A 26585-nucleotide genomic window follows, 5' to 3' on the forward strand; every position below is an offset into this window, starting at 1 on the left:
GTCTCCTGAAACGCCGTGCCCGTCGTGAGGTGAGCCCGGGTGCCCCACCATAGGATCGCCCGACGGAACTCCTCGTCGAGAGGGATCCTGTCCTCGAAGCAGCCCCTCGCCTGAAACCAGCGGGCGTCAAGGAACTCCTGTAGCGGACGCATCCGAAGTCTGCAAAGGGGCACAAGGTAGATGCATGAGGACATCATCCCGAGAAGGGACTTGATGGACCTCACCCTGGCCATGTCCGTGGCTAACAGGCGGCGCACCTTGCCCAGGATGGTCTTGGTCCTCTCCTCTGAAGGGGAGGCCAATTGCTCCACTGTATCGAGCTTCGCCCCCAAAAACAGTGCTACTTGGGATGGAACCAGGTGGGATTTGGGGTAGTTAATGGCGAACCCCAGCTCCGTGAGCAACCGGACGGTCCTCGACGTATGATCGACGGCAAGTTCCCTTGACCTTGCCCGGATTAGCCAGTTGTCCAGGTAGGGGTAGACGTGGATCCCCTGCAGGCGCAGCCGCGCCGCCACTGGTGCCAGGCACTTGGTGAAAACCCTGCGTGCCGACTTTAATCCCAACGGTAGGGCTCTGAATTGGTAGTGGCGTCCCTGAACCACAAACCTGAGGAACTTCCTGTGCCTTTTTAGAATGGGGATGTGGAAGTAAGTATCCTCCAGGTCCAAAGACGATAGGAAGTCTCCTTCCTCCAGCTGTCCCAGCACGTGCTGGAGGGTGACCATCCTGAATTTCTGCGCCTTGATGTACTTGTTTAAGCGACACAGGTCCAGGATGCGGCGCCAACCGCCTGTCTTCTTTCTGACGAGGAAGTACCTGGAGTACACTCCGGAGCCCTCTGGGGACGAGCCTGATGGCACCTTTCTTGAGCATCGCCTTTACCTCCAACAGCAGTTGAAGGACGTGATTCTCCTTCCTGGCCACGGGAGGAATGCCAGGGCACTTCTTTTGGAATTCCAGCGAGTGCCCGTTGACCAGGGTGTCCAACACCCAACGGTCGGTGGAGATGGACTCCCACACGCTGACGAACTTCGTCAGCCGGCCTCCCAGCGGGGTGCTTCGGTGGGGGCCCGACAACCCGGCCGGGTCAGTCTTGCTTGGAGGCGGCCTTGCCGCCTTGGCGACGGGAACCCCCTTGCTTGCCGTGGCCTCTGTAGGCCTCCTGGGAAGAGGAGCGGGCCACCTGGCCTGGACGTCCTGGCGAAAGTCTGTTGCCTTGAGCCATCCTCGTCATCGGAGGCAAACGCCCTTGCCCAGTTGGTGAAATCCGGTATCGGCAATGTCCGTCGTCACCGTTATGGCGTGATCCGACGCCACCTCGCCCTCCTGCAGAATTTCTAGGGCCTCCGCCCTTTTGTCATCAGGCAGGAAATCTAGCAGGGGAGCCATCTTGAACCGGAGCTCCCTGTAGTAGCGGGCCACGATCGCTAAGGCATTGGCCGCCTTAATCGTCGTCGCCGACGAGATGACTCGTCGTCCCATAGAGTCCAACTTCTTGCCCCCGCTGTACGGCGGGGAAGTGGAAGATGAAGCCGCCGCACCCGCTGCCTTCTTAGCCGCGTGGGCTGGGCCCTGAGGCACAAGGGGGCGGCATCAGGGACTCGGTACTTCTTCTCGTACCTGTCCCTCTTGGCAGGTGTCGTGGCAGGGTTCTTGAGGACAGCAAGCCCCTCGTCCCAGATGTCATCGAGTAAAGGCACCGCGAGGACCGTCTTCCTCTTAGCCTCTTGTCGTTGGTACAGAAACCCCTCCTTTTTCTGTTCTTCAGGGCAGAGCTGGAAGAGCTTGGATGCACTGGTTATCATGGCGTGGAAAGAGCCAACCTCGTCGGCTGGGGACGCACGCGGGGTGGGGCAGGGGGGGCAACGGGATGTCCGCTGTGTCATCGCCGCTGTCATCGTCCGTCCCCGTTTCCGCCGCCGTATCCTCTCCCGGCGAGGGGGATGAGGGGTCCACCGGTCTCGCAGGCACGAAGGGCGGAGCGGGGTGGACACTCCTCCGCTTGTTCGGAGGGCTTCCCGACGGGCCTGGTTCTGGCTCCTCCGTTGGGGTGCGTGGTAATCTCGTCCTTATCTCGGTACATAAGGATTGTATTGCCAACAAAATGGGCGCCGAGCTATCCTGGGGCTCGGGCAATGGCTGCGACGGACGGGATGGCCGCTCCACTGGGCCCTGTTCGTTGTCGTCGTTGCTATCTTCGATCATGTCAGTAGGGACCTTCCCCTGGGATCGAACCTTCTCGAACCTCTCGTTGAGGCCTATGGACCTTTCCTTGAGGCCCTTCTCGGTCTCCACCAGTTCCTCCTCAGAGGCTGATTCCGAGTCTGTAATGGCCACCGCCCCCCCTCTTTTTCAGCCGGGGGCTTCACGGGGGTCTTAGCGATGGGCTGGAAAGAGGATTCCCTCTGCGGCAGCAGGGATAATCTGGGCCCAGAGGCCGTTTCCATTGGCGTAGTCTCAGCCGGCTCTGCCAGGGTCGCAGCGACCACTTCGGTAGAGGCATTAGCCGGGTGGATCAAGGCCCTCACCACCTTAGGTGCGTCCTGGGCCTTCGCCTTGGGGGGAGGGTCAGCGCCTCGCTCCCCCTTCGAGATCGACCGGGTCCGCTCCAGTGCCTACCCTGGTTCTCGGACTTCCTCTTCCCCGAACCAGAGCGCTGGCTCGTGGACGAATGTGCCGGGGAAGTAGCGCCCTGCTTGGCAACCGAAGAGCCCAACCTTTCGGCGCTCCCGGAGCCCGCGGACTCGCGGTGCTTGGCCTTCTGTTGGGCCTCCGTCGCCGGGGCGCCCTCAAAGGACTTAGAAGCCCGCTCAGACTTCTTCTTCGCCTTCTCACTTGCTGTGCCCTTTCTCCAGCCAGGTGGCGAGGCGGGAACGACGATCTTGTTTGGTCCGTTCCGAAAGGTGCTTGCAGAACGCACAGTCCTTCTCCACGTGCGTCTTGTCCCCATGGAGGCAGACGAGACATTGGGAATGCTCGTCCTGCTTGAAAACGTTATATAATCCGCATCCAGGGCAGTTCCTGAACAGCTTGGATCCGGGCGTCAAGCTCCCCTTGTCCTGGGCCATGTCCGTTGAGGTAGGCCGCAGATCTTCCGGAATCCTCCAAGAAGTGTAAACTTGACAAAAACTTCACCCTTGAGGGGCGTAGAAAAATTCTGAAATGGGTCCCCGTTATCGAAGTATAAACAGTGGAGCTTGAGGCTCGATTAACCGAAAAAAGAAATTCTTCTGAAAAAACGTGAAAACGCAGTAAAAAAACTTGAGAGCTAAACACGAGGACTCCCAACACTTGAGTGTGCGGTAAAAATCTGAGGATGGCTGCCAGAGGCGGGGCTTAGGGAGAGGGCAGTCATTGGCTGGTGGCAGTATGACCCGGAGATCAGTGATTGGTTACTAAGAAAGACAGATCAGAAACGAAACTGATACTGATTTTTTCTTTACCGAGGATTCCCAGCCTGACGACGGGGAATATTCATGAGCATGTGAATCCATGCCAGACCCCATGCTGGAGAACTATTTCTTTGCCATCCACTGCAACAAACACCTCGAATTCATCTGTAACGGACGTATGAGTGAAAGCCACATTATCCTGCAGGTTTGGATGGGTCAGTGTCTGCCAATTGTAGAGGCATTGTTAAGGGTCCTTTCCTCTCTAGCGGAGTGAAGGGCCAAGTGGGTCCCAGAGTGCGGATGACGAGGTTGTGGGGATGGTAATGGATCCGGCAGCCTTTGTTGCAGTGGGGACACTAGTGTAGGGAGGGTGGTGCGAATGTCCATAGAGATATCCCTTGCAGGGGTTGGCACCAATGGCGGCAACACAGGGGCCTATTCAGGTTTGATTTCCTACGCGGTGATGTAAGCTCCGGCGGTGGTGCTGGTTCCCTGGCAGGACTTGGCCTCCTTTCTGGTGAGACAAGTCTTGCCGGTGGTCTGCTGGGCTCCTGAAGAGGCAAACCTGGGGAGACACGATACCCTCCTCAGCAACTTCATCAGAGGAAAACAGGATTGGTTCCAGCACTAGCACTGGTAGCACCGGCCACCCCCTCCTCCCTGGTTGCACCGGCCACCCCTTCCCTGGTAGAAAGTATGAAGGGTGTGGAAGCGCTGCCAGCGCAGACACTGTAAAGGCTGTTGATGACAAGGTATTATGAGCCGCTGACGGTGTAATGGTTGAGATAAATTTCGCCACCTGTTTCGTCAACCTTTTCAACAACGATGTTGGTATGGCACCTGTCGTCGACGGTGTTGCCATCGATAATGTCGTCAACAGTGTCGTAGTTCGCGTGATCACCATGGCTGTCGATTTAGTCATTGACGGGGTTCATTTTCGGCGTCAATGAAGTAGAGGACTATTTGGTCGTTCATGGTGTCGTCGACGTACTAACAGACAAGGGTGATGGTTTAACAGCTTAGAGCAACTGTGCAATCTTTGTAGTCATGGACAAACTCGGTTCCACTGATCAGGCGGAAGGGTGTGGCATCAACTTGTCCTTTGAAACAGTTGAGGGACTGACCTTAGGTGAAGATCATCTTTCTAACATCTTGTGAGACAGCCTGTCAATGGACGTGTGCGCCTTTTTTCTGCTGCTGTAAGGTGCCTCATGCGACCTAGACCACCTACCCTGCAGAAGTGAGGTATGACTCCACACTGAAGCAGAGTCAGAGGCCTCACTAGCTTTGTCGAGCCAAGGAACCAATCGTCGATGTCGGTCACGGAGTGTCTTATTCGAAAAAGACTGACAAATTCTGCATTCTTCAATGAGGATGCGGATGCAAGCAGTATAAGCAGCAGTCGTGCAAGTCTTCAATATAAACATTTCAGGCTGCAGTGAGCGCAGGACTTGAAGAGGCTCTTCCTATTGGTGTCAGCAATGAAGTAGGCCCAAAATCGCAGACGACTTGATTGTACAGGAATCATTGACGGATGCAAGTCAAGGCATAAAATAAGCAGTGTCGCGGAGCAATTTGCTATGAAATTCTGTAGGTTTGCTAATTAAATTGGCACTTATGTAGCAAAGTTAGCTATTTAAGTATGAAAGCACAGCTCACCCTGCATTCCTCTTGCCTTCAGAGCTCTCTCCACCCTCTTTTCTCTGTTCACTGGAAGTTCAAAGGGGCTAATGGAGAAATAGTGCAGCGGTAATCATCCCCTTCACTCATGTGCCAAAAAGACTTGTGTGGGAGTGCTACGCATATTTTATTTTTCAAATCATTGCAAACAAATAATTGGGATAATACTATTAAGCTAACTGTATCATGTCTGCCAAAGCCCATTCTGTTATTTTTTTTTAAAAGGCTTTCAATTCCTTTTTTATATAAATGTAATAGGTTACATAATTACAGTATTGCAACTGTAAAACACTACATTGTCTCCATGCTTTACAGTGAAGTTTATCTAAATCTCAGTGCCAACTAGATTTCATTTTGTTGGGGAAGATGCATCAGTGGTGAGTGGACCCTTCTGTAAATGTACACAACCACACGGCCAAATGCTTTCATGGCAAACCTAGTCCTGTCGCCTGCTGGTTACATACAGCTTGCAACTGGTGCTCAACCCATGAACTGTTATACTCCTTGACATTCTATCTTGCCATGTTGGTTTATACCCGCTACCCTGAAAGTGAGATAGCTGCAAACTACAATATTCTGCCTAGTTTGCCCAGAACTCTGCCTGCTACGCCATCCACTCTGCTTAGTCTTTTACATAATACACAAAGCTAACTTGATATTTACTTAAAGTAGCAATCAATAGTTTCATCCAGTCTGTACATCTACAGACCTACCGGAAAACTGTTCACCGTAGTTGGCCTCCAGAGCTCACTTTGCTCTAGAATTATGATTGCATTATATATTTGCACCTGGAATAGAGAGCTGGCTAAACAGTTTTAGGAGCCTTTTTATAATATCTATTTATTTGAGTCCATTCATGCAGCTAACCTTTTTACAGACACTCATCCAGGGCTTGCAAAGTATTTTCGCCCACTGGCATAGTAGAGTAGATTTTAAGAAGGGCCAGTACCATTTGCAGGGGATGTTGGAAACTTATTTAAACTTTACTTTGTTTACAGTAAAAGTCAGATAAAAGTTTCACTGTGCATTGCTGGCCTCTGGGTGGCAGCAATGTGCAATGTGCCCAACTAAAGTGGGTCTGTGGTGACATGCACCATTTTTCAGAAAGAATTTGCAAGGCCAGACTTATCTCACTAATGTCTTACTTCAACGGTATACAAAACTGTGCATTGTTGCCCATTTTATATCTTGGGTACAAGTATCTTCTGGTGGCATTAAAAACATTAGTACAAAATTGCTAATGAAATGGATTTGTTTGCTAATCAAGAAAAATTTAATGAGCAAACTCTGCTAATCAATTTTTGTAAATTAATTTATGCCTTGCAAGTCATCCAACTCTGGTACCGTTCCCGTTGTTGAGGATGTTGACGCGTTGTCGAAAGATGGCTTTTTCTTCATCAAAAGATTAAATGAAAGAATAATTTCCAAAGTTATTAGTAGGGAGATTTCGGAGGACTCCCAGCATGAACGGTAAAAAATCTGAAGATGGCCAACAGAGGAGCTAAAAGAGACAAGCCAATTCGCTGTGGGCAGTATGACCAAAAAGTGACTATACTAGAGCACAAAACCTTAAATGGATTAAATTCACCTGCAGATTCCTCACCGGACTCCCAAAGCAGTACATTTGGAGGTGGGGTGAAAGTCTATATCAGAAAGCTTTGCAACACGGCTCTTCCAAACCGTAGGTCAGGCCCACGAGCCACGACCATGTTCTACTGTTTCGTGAACATGCGAAGCAAGGGCCAAGTCGCTGCCTAGCAGATCTCTTTCACTGGCATACACCTTTGCAGCACAGGAGGTTGCCACACCCCTAGTATAATGCGCCCTAAAGGCAGTTCCTTCTCTGCCTTATTGTAGCATTCAGTGAAGCAGAGGATTAACCAACTGGAAATTGTTTAGACAGTGCCAGAGCCTTCCTTGACTGAGAAAAGGCAAATAACTACTGATTATCACATCTGAAATCAGCTATCCTGGCCACATAATAGCTAATGGACTTTTAGGGGTTGGAATGTAGCTTTTCGATGTCCCTGGAATGGGTCGATAGAACACTGGCAATTCAATGCTCTAGTATATATGGCATTCTGACACCACTTTAGGCAGGAATGTTAGGTGGACTTTAAGTGAACCCCTCTCTCTAAAGAAAAGCAAAAATTGTGATTTGCAGAAGAGGGCCTGCAGCACGACTTGCCGACTTGATAGCCACCAAGAAGTCCATCTTAAGGGTAAGTAAGCAACCGGATAGAAAAATAATGCATGGGCACAAACTGAGCCTCCATCAAGAATATAAGTAACCAAATTCAGGCCCCAAGCCAGAACCACGAACAGCATTGGCAAAAAAAAACATTTACGAGGCCCTTCAGAAATTGGACCATCTCCAGGATTGTAAAGAACCTTGATCCAGTGTCCTCTTAAACATGGACAAAGCCGCTGAATAACCTTAGGCCATGTCTAGCTGAAGGCCTGAAGAGGCCAAGGAAAGAAGGAATTCCATGACCATGGTAGAGGAGCATCAGATTGGGTCCACCTCGCGATCCCTAAAACATGCCTCAAATCTCCAGCCCCAAAATCTCTCCACTGGCTCCTGGTGGCTGCGAGGATCAAGGTCAAGACCCTGTGCATCCTCCACAAGGCCTTCTGGTGCCAGGGACCCTGCTACATCAGACTCTCCCTCCCTAGATCTCTCTCCTGCTAGAGCCCTTTGGTCTTCTAGCTCCAACTCTCTGCAAATCAGATGCTTTTAAAAGCAGAGTGGGGGGTAGATCTCTTTCCTCAGCAGGAGCCTCCATCTGGAATGGCCTCCTTACCCCTGGAGCCCAATCTCCTTAAGTTCCAGAAGCTTCTCAAGACCCTCCTTTTCTCCTCTTCCTTCCCTCCCCCACTCCCCTGCTAATGTCCATCTCTGTCACATTGACTGGCTGCCTGGTCCCTTCTGAGCTCCACAGGGCACCAGGCCCTCCTCGCCCAGTGTACCTCAGCGGATGTACTTAAGATCGAATGACAAAATTGTGAACACCACTGGTTCACATTTTGTAACTCGATCTTTTGGTGTTTTCTTTTGTCCCCCGCCACGCATGTAATGTATTGGGGGGAGAGGGAGACACCCCCAAAGCCCATAATACCGAACTAGGAGAGTGGGGGACACCCCTGCTCCCCTTGTTCGGTATTTTGGGATTCTGTCTTTTTAACCAGGCCGAATGCACACTAATTGTGCATTCTGTCTTTTTTCAGTCTTCTTGTGCAAACCCTGTCATCCTGACCACCCCCTCTAACTTGCACTTGCCTTTACAGGCCCCTTTTCGCCTGACAAGTCTGGCGGGATTGCATTCCTACCAAGCCTGGTCCACCCCTGTCCACGTACTTAACATGTGGTCCCCACTCCCTGCGTGCCCTGGCACTTACCCACCTGGCATCCCCTAGCATTGTCCAATCCGCCCAGACCTACACCCCCACTCCCTCCATGCACTTCATGTTACTGTACTTCCACAATCCGAATGACACAAAGCCTAGTAGAAACATTGTTGTTTGCTTCCCGGCCCCCTCCTCTTTTTTGTCTTGTGGTGCCTTGAAACACCAGTTGTTGTATAGGCGTTTTACAAATAACCAATAAATAAATCTTGTCCACCGGACTGTGTAAAGGGACGTAGTGGAAGGCCTTCATGCAGCCAGCAACACCAAGTATCTCTTCAGAGAGGTCCCCGTCATCTCATCCTCTCAAGATCCACACATGCAGATGGAGTGACCGTGGGTTCGGGTTGAGCACCCGCCCTTCTGACTGGGATAGGAGATCCAGCCTCATAGATGACCATTTTAAAAAAATCAGAGTACCATGTTCTCATCACCTAGTCTGGGGCGATCAAAATCATGATGGTCTTGAACGTCCTCAACCTCCTGAGAACCCATGGGATGACTGGTATCGGAGGAAATGCGCATTGGAGGTCGAAGACCCACTCCACCAGGTACGCATCTCAGTGCCCGCCGCACACAATTCCCACAAGCATAACTGCTTGCACTTTCCTCGTGGCAAACAAATTCAATGCCGGGGTTCCCCACAGGGCAAACATTTCCACAATGTTCGGGCACAATTGTCACTCGTGGGAGTCTGTGCTCTGCCTGTTCAGAGTGTCCATCAAACAATTCTCAGCTCGTGCCTGAAGGGCTGCAGAAGTGGAGATCCTATTCTCCAGCAGCAGGAACCATAGTTGCATTGCCTCCGTGGGACAGAGCATATCGCTGTGCTTGTTGAGGTAATGCAATGCCACTGTGTTGACCGTCTAAATCAGGGGACACTTCCCGTGTGCCACGATTAAGTGAACGTCCTCGTTGGTGCCGTGTCCGTATGTGGGTCCAGGGCTGTGGGTGGGGTCTTTTCCCGACGAGGTGGTGGTGTCGTCGGAGGATAGCTAGGACCAGAGCACCCTTTGGTCGTCTTCTTTCACGAAGGTGAGCTTAGCCTCAGAGGCTCTTGCATGTCCTGTGAGGGTGTAGGTCCTGGAGGCATCCTCTGCTGCATTTCGGTGACCAGTGTTTGCAGGGTCGTTAGAATATCCAGCGACATGTCCCAATGTCTAGGGGTGAACACAGCCAGCGGAGTTGGGTCTGGGCTGACGCGCCCCCTCTTGCGAGCAGGTGACCCCTTGTGATCCATGCAGCAATCGTCTTGCAGATCATTGTCCTTGTCGGTACTCTAGTAGATTTGCTCCGGTCTGTCTGGGACAGCACCCTGATCGACGTACCGGGGAAAGTCCACCAGTGGGACTGTGTCTCCCTCCTTTTCAGGAGGTTGCTGGTTGCCTGCGGCCGTCGGGTCCATCCCTGAACTCTGAGTGCCCGTCACCTTTGTCGCTGCCTCTGCAGCTGTATCTCGCCTCTGGGGTAGGGACACCCGTGGAGTGGCTGCCACCTCCTTTGCCAACCCACTCTCCTTCAGCACTATCGCAGCGGTCGTCGTCGACTTCGACGATGAGCTGGTCGCAGCATTTGTGGACGGTGCTGTTGTCGACTGTTGACCTGGTATGCTGCAATGTCTTTGCCAGCTTGGACGAGTCCTCCCCGGACTTGTCCTTTGATGGCTCATCTGCAGGGACACAGAGTTTCGCTGGGTTTGGGGACTTCCTCGATGAAGATCCTTTCATTGTTCGGATCACCATAGAGGTCGGTGGTGATGGCGATGGCCTATTGCCCGACTCGGGACCCGCTTCAGCAGCGAACTCGGCAGCGCTAGCGTAGCAGAGCTTGGCATTCTCTTGGACCCACCGCAAGCAGGGCGTCCTCAAAGGATCTTGGCCTCTTTATGTAGGGAGTTTGCTGCTCGGATCGGCCAGTCCCAAATGAGGCATAACTCTGACCCGTGGCCGAGTCAGTGGCCTTGCTCAACTAGAGCCATGCCGCCAGTCTGTCTTTTTTGGCTTTCTTCTAAAAACTACAGCATACTTTGCATCCCTCCTCATCGTGGAACGGATGCAGGCAATACATGCATTTATGATGCCAATCTTCCACAAAGAGGTTCCTTAATCCACACGTCGCGCAGAGTTTGAAGAGGCTTTGACTTTTCTTTTCCTCACTCATGGTAGAAAAGGCGCAAAGAAGGCCCAAAGCCAGGACTTCTCGAAACTTTGATAATGGTCCGATGGTGGATGAAGATCTTTGCCGGTAATAGATCCAGACTGCCGGCCTCTGTCTTTCGGTGAAGATATTTAAGCAAAAAAATAAGAAAAAAAATAGATCAAATAAAAATCCAAAAAAACCCACAAAAATAGCTTGGAGAGCAACTTGGACTCCCAACACTGAAGCGTGTGGTAAAAATCTGAAGATGGCCACTAAGGGTGGAGCTTAGGGAGAGGGCCGTCATCAAATAGGGGCAATATGACTCAGAGTACAGTGATTGGTTTAGAGGAGAAATACAGTTTTGAAGTGAAAGTGAATTTTTTCTCCTTTACTGAGGATTCCCAGCCTGACTGGGAATATTCATGAGCATGTGAATCCATGCCAGACCACATGTTGGAGAAAGTCTGCCGCCTCAGCTAATGTCCTCCAAAGCACATGCAAGCAATTGGCAAAAGCACAACTGGCATTAATTGCTTCAGCGCCACATTCCCCAATAAACAATTTCTTGGCAAAGCGTTGGTCTTTTGGGACTGTGTCCTTTAACAAATTGGAGGTGGATGTAGCTGGTTGTGAGAAAACCATGGTGGCTTGGACTACCAAAACCTCTTGAGCGGGATAAACTGACAGGAACGGAAGGTCCTCCCTGGCTGGCTTATATTTCCTGGTCTCCTCAGTATCAACGGCTGGCATGGAGCATGACAACTGCCACAGGGTCCCAATGGGCTCCGAGATAGCGCCAATTAAATGGAAATTACCTTTCAGTCTTGGGACCCTTGTCCAGGATGTCGGTGAGGTCTTTAGACTGCAGCGGCTTCGCTGGGGTCCCAAGGTCCAGGGCCAAAACCACCCTCTCCACGGTTTTCCCGTATTGGGCATTGGGATGACCATAGAATGACCCCCACTCCTCACTTGGGGCACCCATTCTCGGTAAAGACATACACTGTTCTCAGACGAATCAGAGTCATGTCTGTGTCAACACCTTTTTGTCTTGTAGGACGAGGATTTTATGTATTTGTTCGCTTGTTAGGCACTTATACAGTAAGTAAAATACTGTTTCAAAGCACCCACAGGCGAGGGGGAGGTGTTAGAAACCTGAGGATGTCTTAATCACTAGTCCCCGGGGATCTGTCATCCAGGTGGCCAGGACACGGCCATCGCTAATGGATCCAGTTGCAGGGGGTGGGCCAGTGCAGGAGGACCACCTGGATGGGGGTGGGGAGTCTTCGGAGAGTGGAAGTGGGACACCAAAGGGCAAGATGCAGTATCCCCTTCCTTGTGATACCTTTTCCTCATCTCAACAGATAGGATGCCTGGAAACTCAGCCCGTCCCCCCTTTTCCGACACAAAAACTTTTACGGACAATTCATTGTGAGCGACAACGGACTAACATCAGAGCTGTATCCCTGACATGTTTCAACACAAGGGTCAGGCGGAGTCAGGCAACTGCCGATAACTACACACACACACCCCTTACTCCCATTACACTTGCCCACACGGATAAAAGGCGGAGCACGAAAGCACACTCTGAGCAAGGCCAAACGCACAAGGTAGCAGCTATCCTGAGACAGCAGTTTAAACCGAGGAGAAAGGCGGCGAGATCGGAGAGGACAAAGAGGGAATTCCCCTTGCCCTTTACAACGCAGAACCACGACTTTCAAGAAGCCTCAAGAAAAAGAAACATAAGACCGTGAATTTTAGCTGCCGTACGGTGTAACATGTGTCAAAGGTAAACCGGGCCTCCCACACGGATAGCCAGGGCAGGGAGAAGAGATTGCCACTGTGGTACCGTCCATGACTTGACAGCAACGAAACACCAACGAGTTCAGCACAGCCGGTGAGTTGGACAAACTGGTATCAGACCGGACAGTGTTACGCTCAAGGTTGCAAGCGGCAATATTGCATGAAGAAAGAGAACATGAATAGGATTGAACTTTGTGAAACTAAGGATAGTACCAGATACAGAGTGGTCCAGTGCTCACTTAAAGGTCTCTTGTTTTATTTTTACTTTGGATTTGTAAAGAGCACTGTAGCCCTCAGGCATTAAGGCGCTTGGTGCCCACCCCCCTTCTGAGCAGAGAGGAATTGTTTAATTGTAAAATCGAACTGGTCCTGCAGCGGGTTGTGTTGCATCCCGTGCACACTCGAAAGTCTTCCATTGTCTGTAAATTGAAGTTGGTCTGAGCCCGGAAGAGGGGGACTTATTGTAAAGAAAGGGTCTGAGCCCAGAAGAGGGGGAGCATGGGTGAACAACAGCCAAGAAGATTGTTGTAGCAAATGTGAACCTGACTGAGGGATGCATGCGAACTAGGGTGAACAGTAATACACCTGAGAAGATTGTTGTAGCAAATGTGAACCCGACTGAGGGATGTTTACAATGTGAAGTTGGTCTGAACCCAACTGAGTTAGGCAAACAGTGAAAGAAGGATCGGAGCCCGACTCAGAGGGATCCTGGGTGAAAAGTAAATAGCCCTACGGGAATATTGAGAAAGGAACTTTTCTTTATTGTTTAGGGGACATCATGTCTTCCAAGTCAAGAGACTTTGCACTAAAGAGACTTGTGCACAGATGGCCCTAGTGTTGGTTAAAGGAACTGTGACCGTGGGTAAGTGAGGCCCTGGCCTACATATCCTGACTTATTTTGTGAACACTTCTTTCTTTTTGTGAGGATTATCCCAACCTATTTTGTAGTATAGCAGTAAGGATTGGCATAGTTTTTTTTTAGTATAGGCCCTTTTATTTGACTGGACTGCACAAGGACAGTATTATTTTTTGATGGTCGTAGCTTACTGCCATCTTAGATTTAGGTTTAGATTAGGCGTTGCTGTGATCACTTGTGTCTGTCTCTGATACCATGCCTTTCTTACAGAGGGAACAAGGGCGTGAAACACATTACAAACTAAATATTTAAAGCAGTGGAGGGAAGAAAGAACAAACCTACTATGCCATGTGAGTCATCAGAACATGCAATTGCAGCAAGGAAAAGGGCAGAGGAGGCAAGTGCTAGGGCGTCCGAGGTCATGGGTGAGCCACAGATGTAGTGCTTGGAATGTTGAGTGCTAGATGGCCTGGAGCCATGTTAGTTATAAGTGCAAACCTCCAGGGTGGAGGGTGTGCCAAGGCAAGTGCTGTGGGTAGACAGGAGCTGAAGCAAATGGGTGTGGGAGGTCAGGGGCCCCGAGGAGGCATAAGGGCCCCGGACACCAATCACAGCAACTGTGGAATTAGCAGAGGTGGGAAGAAGGGAAGGAGGAAGTCAAGAGGAAAGTCTTGAGGAGCTTCCGGTATTTAAGAAAGTCCTGCTCAAGGCACAGATGGAGGGGGAGGCTGTTCCATAGGAGGGAGCCAGCTGAGGAAAGCGAACGACCTACCCTCCGTTTAGTGAAAGGTTTTACACACCAAAGGAAGGTAGCTGTCTAGAGGGAGAGTATTTAGTAAGCTAAAGTTGAAGATAGTGAGGTCCCCGGGCCCAGACAGCCTTGTGGATGATGCAGAGGGATTTGAATTTAATCCGTGCAGCAATTGGGAGCCAGTGAAGACTTTTTAGGGCAGGAGAGATGCAGTCCCTAGGCTTATTGACAAGGATAAGTATGGCTGCCCTATTCTGGATTAGCTGTAGGGGGAGCAGAGTGGAAGAAGGTAGATTCAGGAGGAGGCTATTGCAATAGTCAAGCCTAGAGAGAACCAGAGGTCGGGTCACATGGAGCCTCTGGGGAAAGTGAGAAAAGGGAGAATTCCTTTGAGAAGGAAGAGCTGAAAGTGGGACTTCCTGGCAATGTCCTGGGTGTGAGGGAGGAAGAAGAGAAGGGACTCGAAGGTTTATGGCTTCTGAAGGAGCAGGGGGAGAGCCCACGGAGGAAGGCCAGAGTGAAGGGAAGGAGGAGGAAGTAGGGGTCCCGATGAGAAGGATCTCCGTTTTAGAGGCATTGAGTCAGAGATCATTGGAGGTGCACCAGGACTGGATGGCAGGTAGGCAGTCAGGGATGATGGAGGGTGCAAGAGGGTCAGCAGGAAGTTTTAAAAAGAGTTGTGTGTTGTCTGCATAACACTGGAAGTTAGAGGAGATGAGGCGTGCAAGCTGAGCAAGGTAAATGTTAAAGAGCCATGGGGAGCAGATAGATCCCTGGGGGACAACACAGGTGACGACGGAAGTAGGAGAGGAGAAGGTGCCCAGGATGACTTGGGAAGAGCAGTCACTTAAGGATGACAGCCGGTCCAGTGCCTTTCCGAGATACCCAGGGTATCATGGAGCCTTTGTATGAGGAAGGAATTGTTGACCCTGTCAAAGGCAGAGGCGAGATCAAGAAGGATGAGGACAGCTGGGGAGTTGGAGTCCAGAGATGCGAGCAGTTCTTCACAGGTGTTCAGAAGAGCAGTTTCTGTGCCTCTGGTTGCTCGGCATCCAGATTGATGGTCGTGGAGACCACCAACAAGTTTGGTGTGCAAGTTGAGTTGGGGCAATGCCAGCTTCTCCAGCAGCTTCCTCGTGAAGGGGGTGATGGAAATAGGGCGGTAGTTGGCAGGACAGGTATGGTCTTCTGAAAGTTTTTTCAGGAGGGAGCGCACAAGGGAGTGCTTAGCAGAAGAGGGGAAAGAACCAGTGGCAAAATAATGATTGCAGAAATCAGCGAGTGCGGGGGCAAGAGAGCCTTGAAGGTCCTGGATGAGCAAGGGGAATCCTGTTTACAAGAGTCCTTCATAGAGCAGACAACTCTGGTAACTTCTTCAGGTGTGACAGGGGAGAAGGAGGCGTGTGATGGGCCTAGGGAGGCAAGCGGGTGTGTCATGGGCTGGGCGGGTGTATTACAAGGGTTTTCAGGATGTCCTGAGTTTTGGTGGCAAAGTGGGTGGCCAGTGCGTTGCAGAGGGCCTGGGAATGAGAAAGGGAGGAGGAGACTGCAGAGGGGTTAGCTGGTTCCCTGCAGATTTTGAAAAGTTCAGCCATGTTGTTGGATGCACCGGAAACCTGTGCCTGTATGTGGGCTCTTTTCTTGGCACGGATGCAGAGTCTATATTGCCTTTGGAGCAGGCAGCAGGCCAGTTTGCCAGAAGATGAGCCTGACGTTTGCCACTTCCGTTCCACTGCCCAAAACTTTAATTTCAGGGCTGTTCAGTGCGACTCCCTCCGAGAATGGGAGGGCCTTTTAACTTTTTTGCAGTGTATATGTCCTCCTCCTTGGGTGTGGGGCCACCTGTATCTGGGCCCGACTTGGGGGCCGAACGGGCCAGAGGCTTGAAGAAGACTGCCTGAGGGCCAATTTCAGTGATTGTTCCATGACCGCCTTCGGTTTCATGGCAGGAGCCGCACTGCTCGCTGTTGTGTTCCACCCCAATGCACCAAACGCAAATACCATGTGGGTCCATGATGGACATCTTCTAGCTGCAGTCCTTGCAGACTGTCTAGGTGGAACGTCCTCTGCAATTAAGAGTGCTACGATCTGTCTCTAAAGGAGGTTCCAGACGGTGTCCAGCCTCACCACACCAGATGTCGGCAGCCACCTCTGCCCTGCAGACTTCCCAGTTTTGGACATCTGTCTGACAGCTACATAGGGTTACTTTCACAAATTTGCCAAGCGCTACTTATTGTATTCCTGTTCTGGTGAGAGTGCCTGTTTTGGGTGGGCTCTGCTTGAGATTTCTAGGTCTAGGTGGCAGTTCTCCAGGGTTCTGTACTGCTATGGGCTTCTCTATGATGGGGCACCTATGGGAGGGAGGAATCTATTAGAACATATTACTTACCTCTTATTAAGGTTCTTTTTGATGGATTAGTCCTCCCCTCCCACAGATTCCTCATTGCCCTCCCAACCGACCCACATGTTGCATAGCTCATTCACTGCTTGTTGTTCTGTTGTCCCTCCACTGCTGGGTGCTAGGGAAGAGGGCAGAACTGGAAGTAGTCCCTTCAGAAATCTCATAAGAGAGATCAGTAATGTGTTATTTACCGCACATATGTAAAGAATGTATTCATGTCAAGTTCACATTTGATATTGGTGAGAAGCCACATGGTAGTTATGTACTCAAAAAACAGAACCAACATCTGGTTCCTCAGGCATAGCGTCTAAAGTGGTCATTCAATAAATTATTCTAAAGCATACTCAGTGTTAAAATAAAAAAAAAATAGCATATATGAGAGGATGCTCAATCGTGTACATCACTGACATTTTGGGCCCAAACTTGCATCTACTTTGCAAAATAATGTACAGTCAGCAGCCAAAATGGAAAGAAATAAAATATATTATACAAGCACAAAACGAAATTCTTTAAAAAAATTCCTTTATTGACAGAAAAAATGTTGAATACTTTACAATAAAAACACAATTGATAATACAATACTTCCAATATTTGAAAGTAGACTATATTGCGGTCAGACTCGGCTATATACAACAATTTAGAAACCTCTACTGGTATTCACTCAAACTTCAAAGTATGATATTTAAGTAATTGTCTCGATTCACTATATTCCTCATATTTCAAAAACAGAAGAACATTTTGAAAAAAAAAAGCCATTCATGACTAGCCAGCACTGTTTCACCTTCAAGGCCATGATTACACAACTAAATATAGATTTGTCTCAATTTATATGTACAACAGAAACCTAATGTAGGCAAGAAACCCAGCACACGTCAACTAATTAATATCAGTGTGCAGGCCTGATGGTGTATCATACCGAGCAGAAAGGGATAAATAGTATAAAAGAAAATATATAAAATCAGCTATTTATAGCAAAGCACAACTGATAGCGGAACGTTAACCAGACAAACCATGAATGGGGAAAAACACAATGTGATTTACAGCATAAAAGAGTACTGAGCAAATTATCTGTGTCTTTCTGATATACAAGTTCTTCTGAAAACTCTGAAGTGTGCGACACGTCATTAAAAATCTAAAAAGTGCACATTACATGGGCAGAAGATGCTGCATGCACAAAACATGCATTTTTAACATGCGTTTGATTATTTCTTTTTCCCCTTTGACTTTGATTGGTCTGCTCTCTGGGCAGAACCAGCACTTCCATTCTGATTCTGTGTAAATCTTGCCACTGTCGAAACACCATCCACAAATTTGGTCTTGAACAATACATTGGCATTGTTGAACATTCCATCTTTCAGAGATACCACAATAAACTGCATAAGGAAATGGGAGAAGAGCAGATACGTTTTGTCATTTTTATGGACAAAAAAGCACAATAACGAATTTCTCAAAATGTGATTTTAAATTTTAAAAAATAAAGATACCAAAGTGACAAATATACTCCCAATGCCATCACAATTCTTTTCATTTCAGCAGTGGAGATGGTATTTAGCCCCCCCCCCCCAAAGTCGTGGTACCTGCTCCCTTGTCCACCCCCGCCACCCCCAAGTCGTGGTACCTGCTCCCTGCTCCCATGGTACCTAGCGACTCTGCCCTCCCCAGTCATTTTCGATCCACCCTAGCACAGCCTAACAGATTACAAAATGTTGTGGGAAGGCGAGACAGCCTGGAGGATAGGAACCCATGAATTAAGAATATTTTAGTCAGTAGGAGAGTTACCTGCTTACTTTCATCTACCTATATAAATACAAATGTAAATGTTTGTTTGTTCAAAATCTTAAATCTCCGAAAGTTCTTCACCGATTGCTTTGAAATTTTGACACAACGTTGCATTCGAATACGCACGCGTTTTTATATATCTACTATATATAGATGTCACACCTGTGACACGTAAAAACAGTTTTTATGGGGAAAAACAGCACCATCTGTTGGACGTAAAAGCAACACATGCTATACTAAATATTTTATGATTCTTACCATCTATTTACGATTTCCAAATTTCCAACGGGCATCAGCGAACGAGCGAAACAGACAGAATGGCTCAAATACGTGCCGAGGAAGCAGCAGAGTGACGTGCAGCCAGACTTGAGGATGCACGGTTGCGAGCACGGCGATCGTGTTCTGCAGCTTCAGATCTGCTTTGTTTTCAACAGAATGAACGCAACAGGCTGAGAGTGGCTGAAAGACGTCAACGCGAAACAGTAGATCAGCGTCAAACAGGACTCCATGCTCAGCAATCATACGATTATAATCGCCTTGCATCCCGGGACAACCAAGCGGATTATAGTTTCAGCCGGCATGTCGTCAACGGCACTACGACTGAGGTGTCCCCTTATTGCAAGGCTCTGAAATTTGATGGAGAAAAGAAAGGAATGTGTTGCGCCGCCGGAAAAATTAAACTGCCTCAACTTGGAGAACCACCAGAGCCATTAAAAACTTTGCTTGCCGGATATACCGCTGAATCAAATATTCAATCTAACATTCAAAGCGAGGCAGTCACATACAAGTCAGTCGACACTGTTCTGAAGCAGATGAAGCAGTTCATGTTGCTAAATATCAACCAGCCAAAGCTTTGCAAGGGCACGCGGCTTGCAGTAAAATAATTAAGGAGCAACATCATAGAAGCAACAATCTTGACAGTCAAGGCCAAATTTTAGAATTGCGCGGTTTAGATCTAGACACGGATTGCTTCTCACATGGACAATATGTTGCCTGTTCTACAGTCGGCAAACCAGACAATCTCTATATCTGCACAGACAATGGAAAAACAAAAAATATTGTATACCCACAAGAATTGTGAAATTAAATAGATTAGAACCGTGCGCTCTTTTCCTTCTTTTCCATTTAACCAGACTGAGCCACAGCAACGCGTGGCCGGGTACAGCTAGTTCTTAATAAAACCAAAAGTGTAGTGGAAAGCAATCTGATCAAACACACAATCAGCTTGGGAGCCGACTGATCAGAAGTGCTAAGAGTGCTGCAGGAGTCGTCCATGTGTCCACTCGGCAAATTAAATTCCACAGAACACATCAATAGAAAGAACGTGGTAATTTAGAACTTTCATAGGCGGTAACAAAATCTTCAACAGTGCAAGAAACAGTCGTTTTTAATGCCCGTTTACCCGGCTGAGCACCATCATAAAACACAAAGCGTGTCTGAGACATGGATATCTGGCTGTCAAATGGATGCTTTGTGGACATTCTAACATTGCAAAACCCTCCCCAGTTCCGCTGAGGGGTTGGAAAACAAAGTCAGGAGACATTTCATGTTCATGTGCAAGTGTGAGAGAACCGGAGGAAGAGACGCTGGCTGAATGAGAATAATCACTGTCTTTATGGAAAATATTGTGTACTGACAGAATCAAATGCACAAATACAGTTAGCCTACCTGACCGCCAACCAGAAAGCAGTTTTCCATTTAATCAAGAAAAATCGACCCAAACATAAATACCAACAGTTTGTAGGTCAGTGCATTTGGAACAATGAACAAATCCCATGATGGGCAAGGGGTCCTTACAGAAGGAAATGAATAAGGAAAACAGTCCAGGTGTCTCCAAATTGCATTGAGAAAAAGGTATATCCTCAGATGTGGTAAGCTCCTAAAGCTGCAATGTAGCTCCAACAGATTATCTGCTTGTGTGCCTGACCTGGCTCAGCCATAAATAAATGTTATTATATAGGTTAAGAGAGGCCGCAAGAAATTATAAGTTACTCACAGTATTGACTAACTTACTCCTAGTCCATTTTCCCCATTCCTCCATACTTTATGGGCGTCCCACGTTAGGGACGGAAACAGAACATTTTTCACCAGAACAAATTGTCTTCCCCTTGAAATTTTGATGCGTGTGTGAACTTGGGAGCATATGCTCCAGACTCCGCCCACTGGCGCCATTCGTCAGTCCCCTTTGACATGTTGACAATATTAGGATTTCCTAATGAGACAGATGTTACGGGGGAGGATGGTGGGACGTATGGAGGAAAGGGGACTATGGACTAGGAGTACGTTAGTCACAACAGTGAGTAACTTATAATTACTCGTACGTCCCGTCCTCTTTCCTCCATACTGGATGGGCGATTGCAACTGAATGCAGCCCTGGGGAGGAGAGTTGCCCCTCTAAGAAAACAAGTTCTTCAAAAGTGCCTGGTCAAATGCTACGTCCGACCTGGCGCTGGCATCCAAGCAGTAGTGTTTGCAAAAGGCAGATGGGAAGCCAAAGTGCCATGGGACGTGTCTTTGGAAAGCCACAGCAGTGGCCTCGGCTCTGATGGTGTGGGTGTGCCTGTTTGCTGGCAAAGACCTGAGCTGCCCCTCATACGCTTGAGGGCCATCACCATCCATCTTGCTATAGAAGACTTGGAGGCTTGACAGCCTGGTTTTGACCCGCCAAAAGTGATGAACAAGGCATCCTATTTACAGAAGCTCTTTGTCCTGTCCAGGTAAAATCTTAGAGCACATCTGACATCCAGACAGTGCAATACCTTCTGAGCCTCATCCTTTGGTTCCGCAAAGAATGTTGGGAGTACCATCTCCTCGTTTATGTGAAAGGCTGAAACTACCTTAGTAAGAAAGTCAGGATGCGTCCTAAGCACCACCTTGTTCTGCTGAAATACGGTTTTGGGCTCTGAAGCCACCAGCGCCTGAATTTCACTATTCCGGAATGCTGATGTAAGGCCAACCAGCAGGGCAGTTTTTATAGTAAACAGCCTGATGTCTGCTGACGCCATGGGTTTGAATGGTCTGAGTGCCATGGCGCCCAGCACCACATTAACGTCCCAGGCGGGATGTTGGCGTTTGACAGGAGAATATAATCTGGTCAAAACTGCCAAGTGACTTAACCACCAGACTGGAGGAGATTAGGTTGTCTCCAGAGTTCTTGTAGGTCCCTATGGCCGCCAGAGACGTACGGCAGGTGTCTACCTGCCCACCTGAGTGAGCCAGATGCACAGAGAAGGATAACACATCGTCCAGTGAGCATGCCAGCGGATCAATCTTGTTTGTCTTGGCCCAGTGACAGAACCTGGTTCACTTGCTCCGATATGGACTCCTGGTGCAGTCGCTTCTTGCCCCCTGTATGAAAGCCGGGTTGTCCTGTGATTGGTGTAGATGCTTCAGGGTGACCTGTTCAGGAACCAAGCTGCCAGGGCTTACTTCTGCAGAGCAGGGTGAACCACTGTGCCCCCCTGCTTGGAGAATACGTGGGCTGGACCCAACGGGAGGTGAACCAGAGGCTGATCAGACAGTCTGAGGAGTTCTGAGAACCAAGGACTTTCCGGCCACCATGGCGCTATCAGGATGAGCTGAAGACTAACTCCCTGACCTTGCAGATGACCCTGTGAATCAGCGGAGAGGGGGGAAAGAAATATGCATTTATGTTCCAGGGAATCTGCAACACATCCCCCAGAGATCCCCTGCCTTGCCCCAGTCAGGAAGCAAACTGGTGGCATCTCCTGTTGCTCGCAGTGCCGAATAGGTCTACCTGAGGATGGGCCCATCTGTCGAAGATCCCGCTCAGGACCTCTTCTTTCACCTGCCACTCGTAGTCGTCAACCCCCAGTATGCTGAGCCTGTCCACCTCCCAGTTGGATTCCCCCGGAAGGTGGACTGCTGATAAGCAACTGTTGTTCAACAGTGCCCATTCCCAAATGTCAATGGACAGCGTGCAGAGCGGGGGGAGACCTGGTACCTCCCCTCTATTTCATATAATACTTGCAAGTGGAGCTGTCTGGATGCAGACAGACCTGCTGCTGAAAATGGAGATGAACGCCTGAAAGTGTAAGCCAAAGGCCATCACCTCAAGCCAGTTGGTGTTCCAGCTGTTCCTGCCGTGACCATACTGCATGGACACTGTGGTTGTCCAGTGTAGCCCCCCCATCCCTCTAGGGATGCGTCTGTGGCAATGGTGATCTTGGGTAAAGGCTGCCTTAACGGTCTGCCTGCTAACAGGTTGGTCTCTGCGCTCCACCACCCCAGGTCATGGTTGAGGTGCTGTGGTATGCGGACTAGAGCTGCCTGGGAGCCAGTCTCCTGATTCCAAAAGGCTGAGAAATGTAGCTACAGCCTCCTCATGTTGAGTCTTGTGTGAGGCACAGCCAGGAGACAAGCTGCCATTATTTCGAGCAGGTGCTGGTACCACCATGCTGAGGTCATTGGTCGGCTGAGAAAATGCCTTGTGGCCTTCCTGATTGCTGTGATCTTGTCTGCCGGGGGGTGGGGGGCATATATCCTCTCCACCCTCGTATCCCAAATTAGCCACAGGAATATGAAGTACTGAGTGGGGAGCAAATGCGACTTGAGGTTCATAGAGAACCCCAGATCATAAAGCATGTGCGCAAGTGCTAAAGCTGTGTGATGTACTGCCTCGGCCGACTCCGTTCGAACGAGCTAGTCCTTGAGGTATAAAGGGCTGCTACCGAGTTCATTAACCTTGTAAAGACCCTCGGAGACGAATTGAGGCCAAAAGGAAGGACCTTGTATTGAAAGCCCATGATCCTGAACCTTTGGAAAAAACCAATGGGGTTCCCAAATCGGGACGTGCAGGTAAGCATCCTTCGGATCCAGGGAGCACATCCAGTCTACTCCACACAATGTCTCCGCAATGAGTGCTGAACTTTTGAAGGGATAGGGAAAGGTTCAAGGGAGAAAGGTCTAAAACAACTCATGCCCAGCCTGCTCTTTTTCTGTATGATAAATATCCGGGAATAGAAGCCCATGCCTCGCTGTGAAGCTGGAACGTCCTCCACCGCCTGACTCGCAATGAGCGAGCAGATTTTCGCCAGAAGAGTTGCCGTCCCAATCTGTGAGAGTGGAGGGGAGGACAGAGGAAATGGAGGTATTGGCAGACGGAAGCCGTGGAAACTACAGAGCGGATCCATGGTTCTGCAAACCTTGCCCACCAGGAATGGATGTGAAGGGCCAGCCTGCCCCCAACCGGAGACTTGTGGATCTGGATGGCCCTGTCACAGTTTTTTACCCTCCGAGGCTGGTGTCTGCGAGGGGGACTGGAAAAACCCCCTAGTGAGAAGATTTGTGCTGCTTGAGCCTGTGCTGGCTATCTAGAGCGTTGCTCCTGAAAGCCCCTGAAGGCACCGAGTTAAGACCTTTGTCAGTGTGTTGGTGACTTTGGCTATAAGCATTAAGAGCAAATGAGGTCAAGATTGACAAGGATTTAGCTGTGAGAGCTATTTTTCTTTTTGTCAAGTTCCTTGTCCGTGGTAGAGTGAAACAAGACCCCCCCCCGCCCCCCCAACCCTCAAAGGGCAGGTCAAGGAGGTGCTCCTGCACATCAGGGTTAAACTGTCTCCTTAAGTCAAGCTGACCTCATGTCGGTGGCGATGCAGATCCCTCGGCCTGTGGTGTCAATGTGAGCCACTGTCGACTCATTTCATGGGTCACTATTTTCGCCTCTGCCAACCATGCCCTGAATTGCGCCCGACTATGCACAGGGAGATCATGGGAGGACGTTCGCAATCTCCGGTCAAAGCTTTTGGTTCAATGCTGCAAACATGTCGTCCGCGTTGGCCTGCCGCAGGTGGAGCGTGGCATTAGAGTATATCTATTTGCCATAGGACTCCAACAGCTTTTCCTCCTTCCCTATGAGGGCTGACATGGGGGCAAAGACTGAAGTTTAGAGTAAATGGAGGCTGCAATTATAACAGAGGAATTAGGTTGGGGTGCACAGATAGTATGAGCGAGTACCCTTCCGCCTGCCTATACTTGGCATCAAGGAGCTTATTCGTAGGCTGCATGGAATGTGGCTTCACCCAGCCCCTTTTGGCCAAGGATTGTACATACTTTTGTAGAGGAATGCCAGTTCTTGTGGAAGGGCGCATGGTCAACACTTCGGCCAAGACACTCGCCTCAGGTTGTCCGATTTGTGGCTGCGGGATCCCCAGGTACTCGGCTACACCCGCCAGCCTCTCATGGAAAGCCTTCGCTGAGGAGGGAGTATCCTGATCTGCGGTAAACACGGACGAAGGTCGGGAGCTGCTGGTGGAATGTGCTGGGTGCAGGCAGCTGTGGTGTGCTGGCTGGCAGCGGCAGGGCCTGACCTGGGGGCAGAGCCACTGTGATTGGTGTAGGCGCGAGAACCAGGACCTGAACTGGAACCCCGTTCTGGGCCACAGTTGCAGCTGGAGGCGATACCGGAGGGAGCATGTCCTTGATGACCCCCCTGAGGACGGTGCCTATTTGTGGCAATTTCATGAGGTTAAGGAACTTTTCGAAGAACCTATACTTGCATGCTAGTGAAGGGCTTGGCTGCGTAGGAGCCGGGTCCAGTGGCTGCTGTAAGGAACTCATGGTGGCAAGGGTAAAGACAGACAAGTGATCACAGTTCAAGGATGTTTATTAAACTGGAAATGCAGGGTGGAATAACGCCTAATCTAAATCTAAAGTGAGAGCGAGCTTCGACCTTCAAATGAAAAATAAGGCAGTCCTTGTGGTGTCATGTCAAAATAAAAGGGCCTTTACTCGAAGGCATAACCACTCCTGCCATTAAAACAACAAACGGTCTGTAACAGGGCTGCCCATTGGCTGCCACGCTGTACAGCCTATTCACTGCAGACAGAGAAACATCTTCAAGCCAATGCATTAAACCCTCTGGAGATAAATTCAGTACCGGTGAAAATCCTGATGTATGCGGATGACATCCTTTTACTTGATAAAACAACCTGCGGATTACAAAATAGTCTACTCCAACTCGTTGAATACATGGAAGTAAATGAACTTTCTATCAACGCACAAAAAACCAGTCATGCTTTTAGCGAAACATCACTTCAAAAAGGAAAAACGACTGAACCTAACGCTCAATGGAAATCAGTTAGATGAAGTCAAAACCTTCAAGTACTTGGGAATCTACATCAAAGTCAGAAAAACAATGGACAACCAACCTTGAAGAAAAAATACAATCCTTCGCAAGACAAGGTTGCGTCCTCCATCGCAAGTACAGAACATTTTCATTTAAACCTGTAATTAACTACTAAAGGCAAAAAGTAATTCCGTCCATCACCTACGGAACTGAGGCCATGCTAAACGCACAATCCTATAACTGGACAAAACTCGAAGCAATCTTTTGGCACAAGTTCCTACAGCTGCTGCCGACATATCCCATGCCCAGAATAAGGTATGAAATAGCGGCTCAATCAATCGACTCAATTGTTCTTTGGAAACAACTCGAGATTTTGCGCAAACTAATATCTGATAAGAAAACACCAGCCATCCAAATCCTGAGGTGCGACCCCAATACCATGAACAACTCTGTTCTGCAAGCATGGAAAGACAACTAACAACTTGCAAATGAAGACATCTCACTTGAACTGCTAACCTTGCGCCCACAACACCCAAAAATAAAACTGATGAGAAATGACTGGATAAGAACCATCAACCAGAAAGAAAGCTACTGCATGAACTTGAACTGCCCCACGAATATACCAAGTGCCATTCGCACGGGCGACGTAGTACGCTATTTATAAGACTTGACTGCAGCGTCCAAAGAGTGGCAGACTTTCCATCCTCCCACAGAAAGGGAAACCCACCTTTCATCTCACAGGTTGGCACATTTTCAGCTGATTCGAAGATCGCAAAGTGTGGGTGAACCTAACCATTGTGCAGGGGGCAGTAATGGCTCCCAAGACCAGGCTGCCCAAAATAAAAAGTTGTGGCAACATACATGTAAGCTCTTGCTCTCCCTGTCCAGGGGTAAAGAAGGACAAACCGATGACTTTGACCTTTCCTTGGAAGCTTGAACCACTATGCAATCAGGTGTAAGGCTTGATGATAAAAACCCAAGATGAAAAGGCCTGACCTGTGTTTGACTAGATCACAGTCCAATGAAAAAATGGAGGTGGGCCTCTGCCATAACAGAGACAGCCACATCAGGCTTGAAGGGGAGCAGACCTTTGAGGGTCCTCTGTCAAAAAGTTTATTAGTTCAAATTGGACTTCTGCTATAGAGGGTGCAGACTGACCCCGAGACTCCAACACCTTTGCAGTAGTCTTCTGGAAAGAAGCAAACAGCTTGCCATAGGCAGGAGTCTGCAAATGTCTACCCCGGTTTCATCTATGTGACCGGATGCCACATGTCAGGTCAGTGTCCTGGTTA

General features: G+C 49.2%; 1 protein-coding gene across 1 annotated transcript in view; it reads right to left on the reverse strand.

The window, feature by feature from the left end:
• Positions 1–16932: 16932 nt before the first annotated feature.
• The window catches only part of SMC2 (structural maintenance of chromosomes 2), a 938385-nt gene continuing 928732 nt past the window's right edge, over positions 16933–26585 (reverse strand). Inside the window, exon 25 of the mRNA XM_069630781.1 lies at positions 16933–17800. Coding sequence (XP_069486882.1) covers positions 17630–17800 — 171 coding nt within the window. The 3' untranslated portion in view covers positions 16933–17629. The remainder of the gene's footprint in view (positions 17801–26585) is intronic.

This window comes from Ambystoma mexicanum, chromosome 6q, assembly GCF_040938575.1.
Source record: "Ambystoma mexicanum isolate Mex_15411 chromosome 6q, UKY_AmexF1_1, whole genome shotgun sequence".
NCBI classification, from domain to species: domain Eukaryota; kingdom Metazoa; phylum Chordata; class Amphibia; order Caudata; family Ambystomatidae; genus Ambystoma; species Ambystoma mexicanum.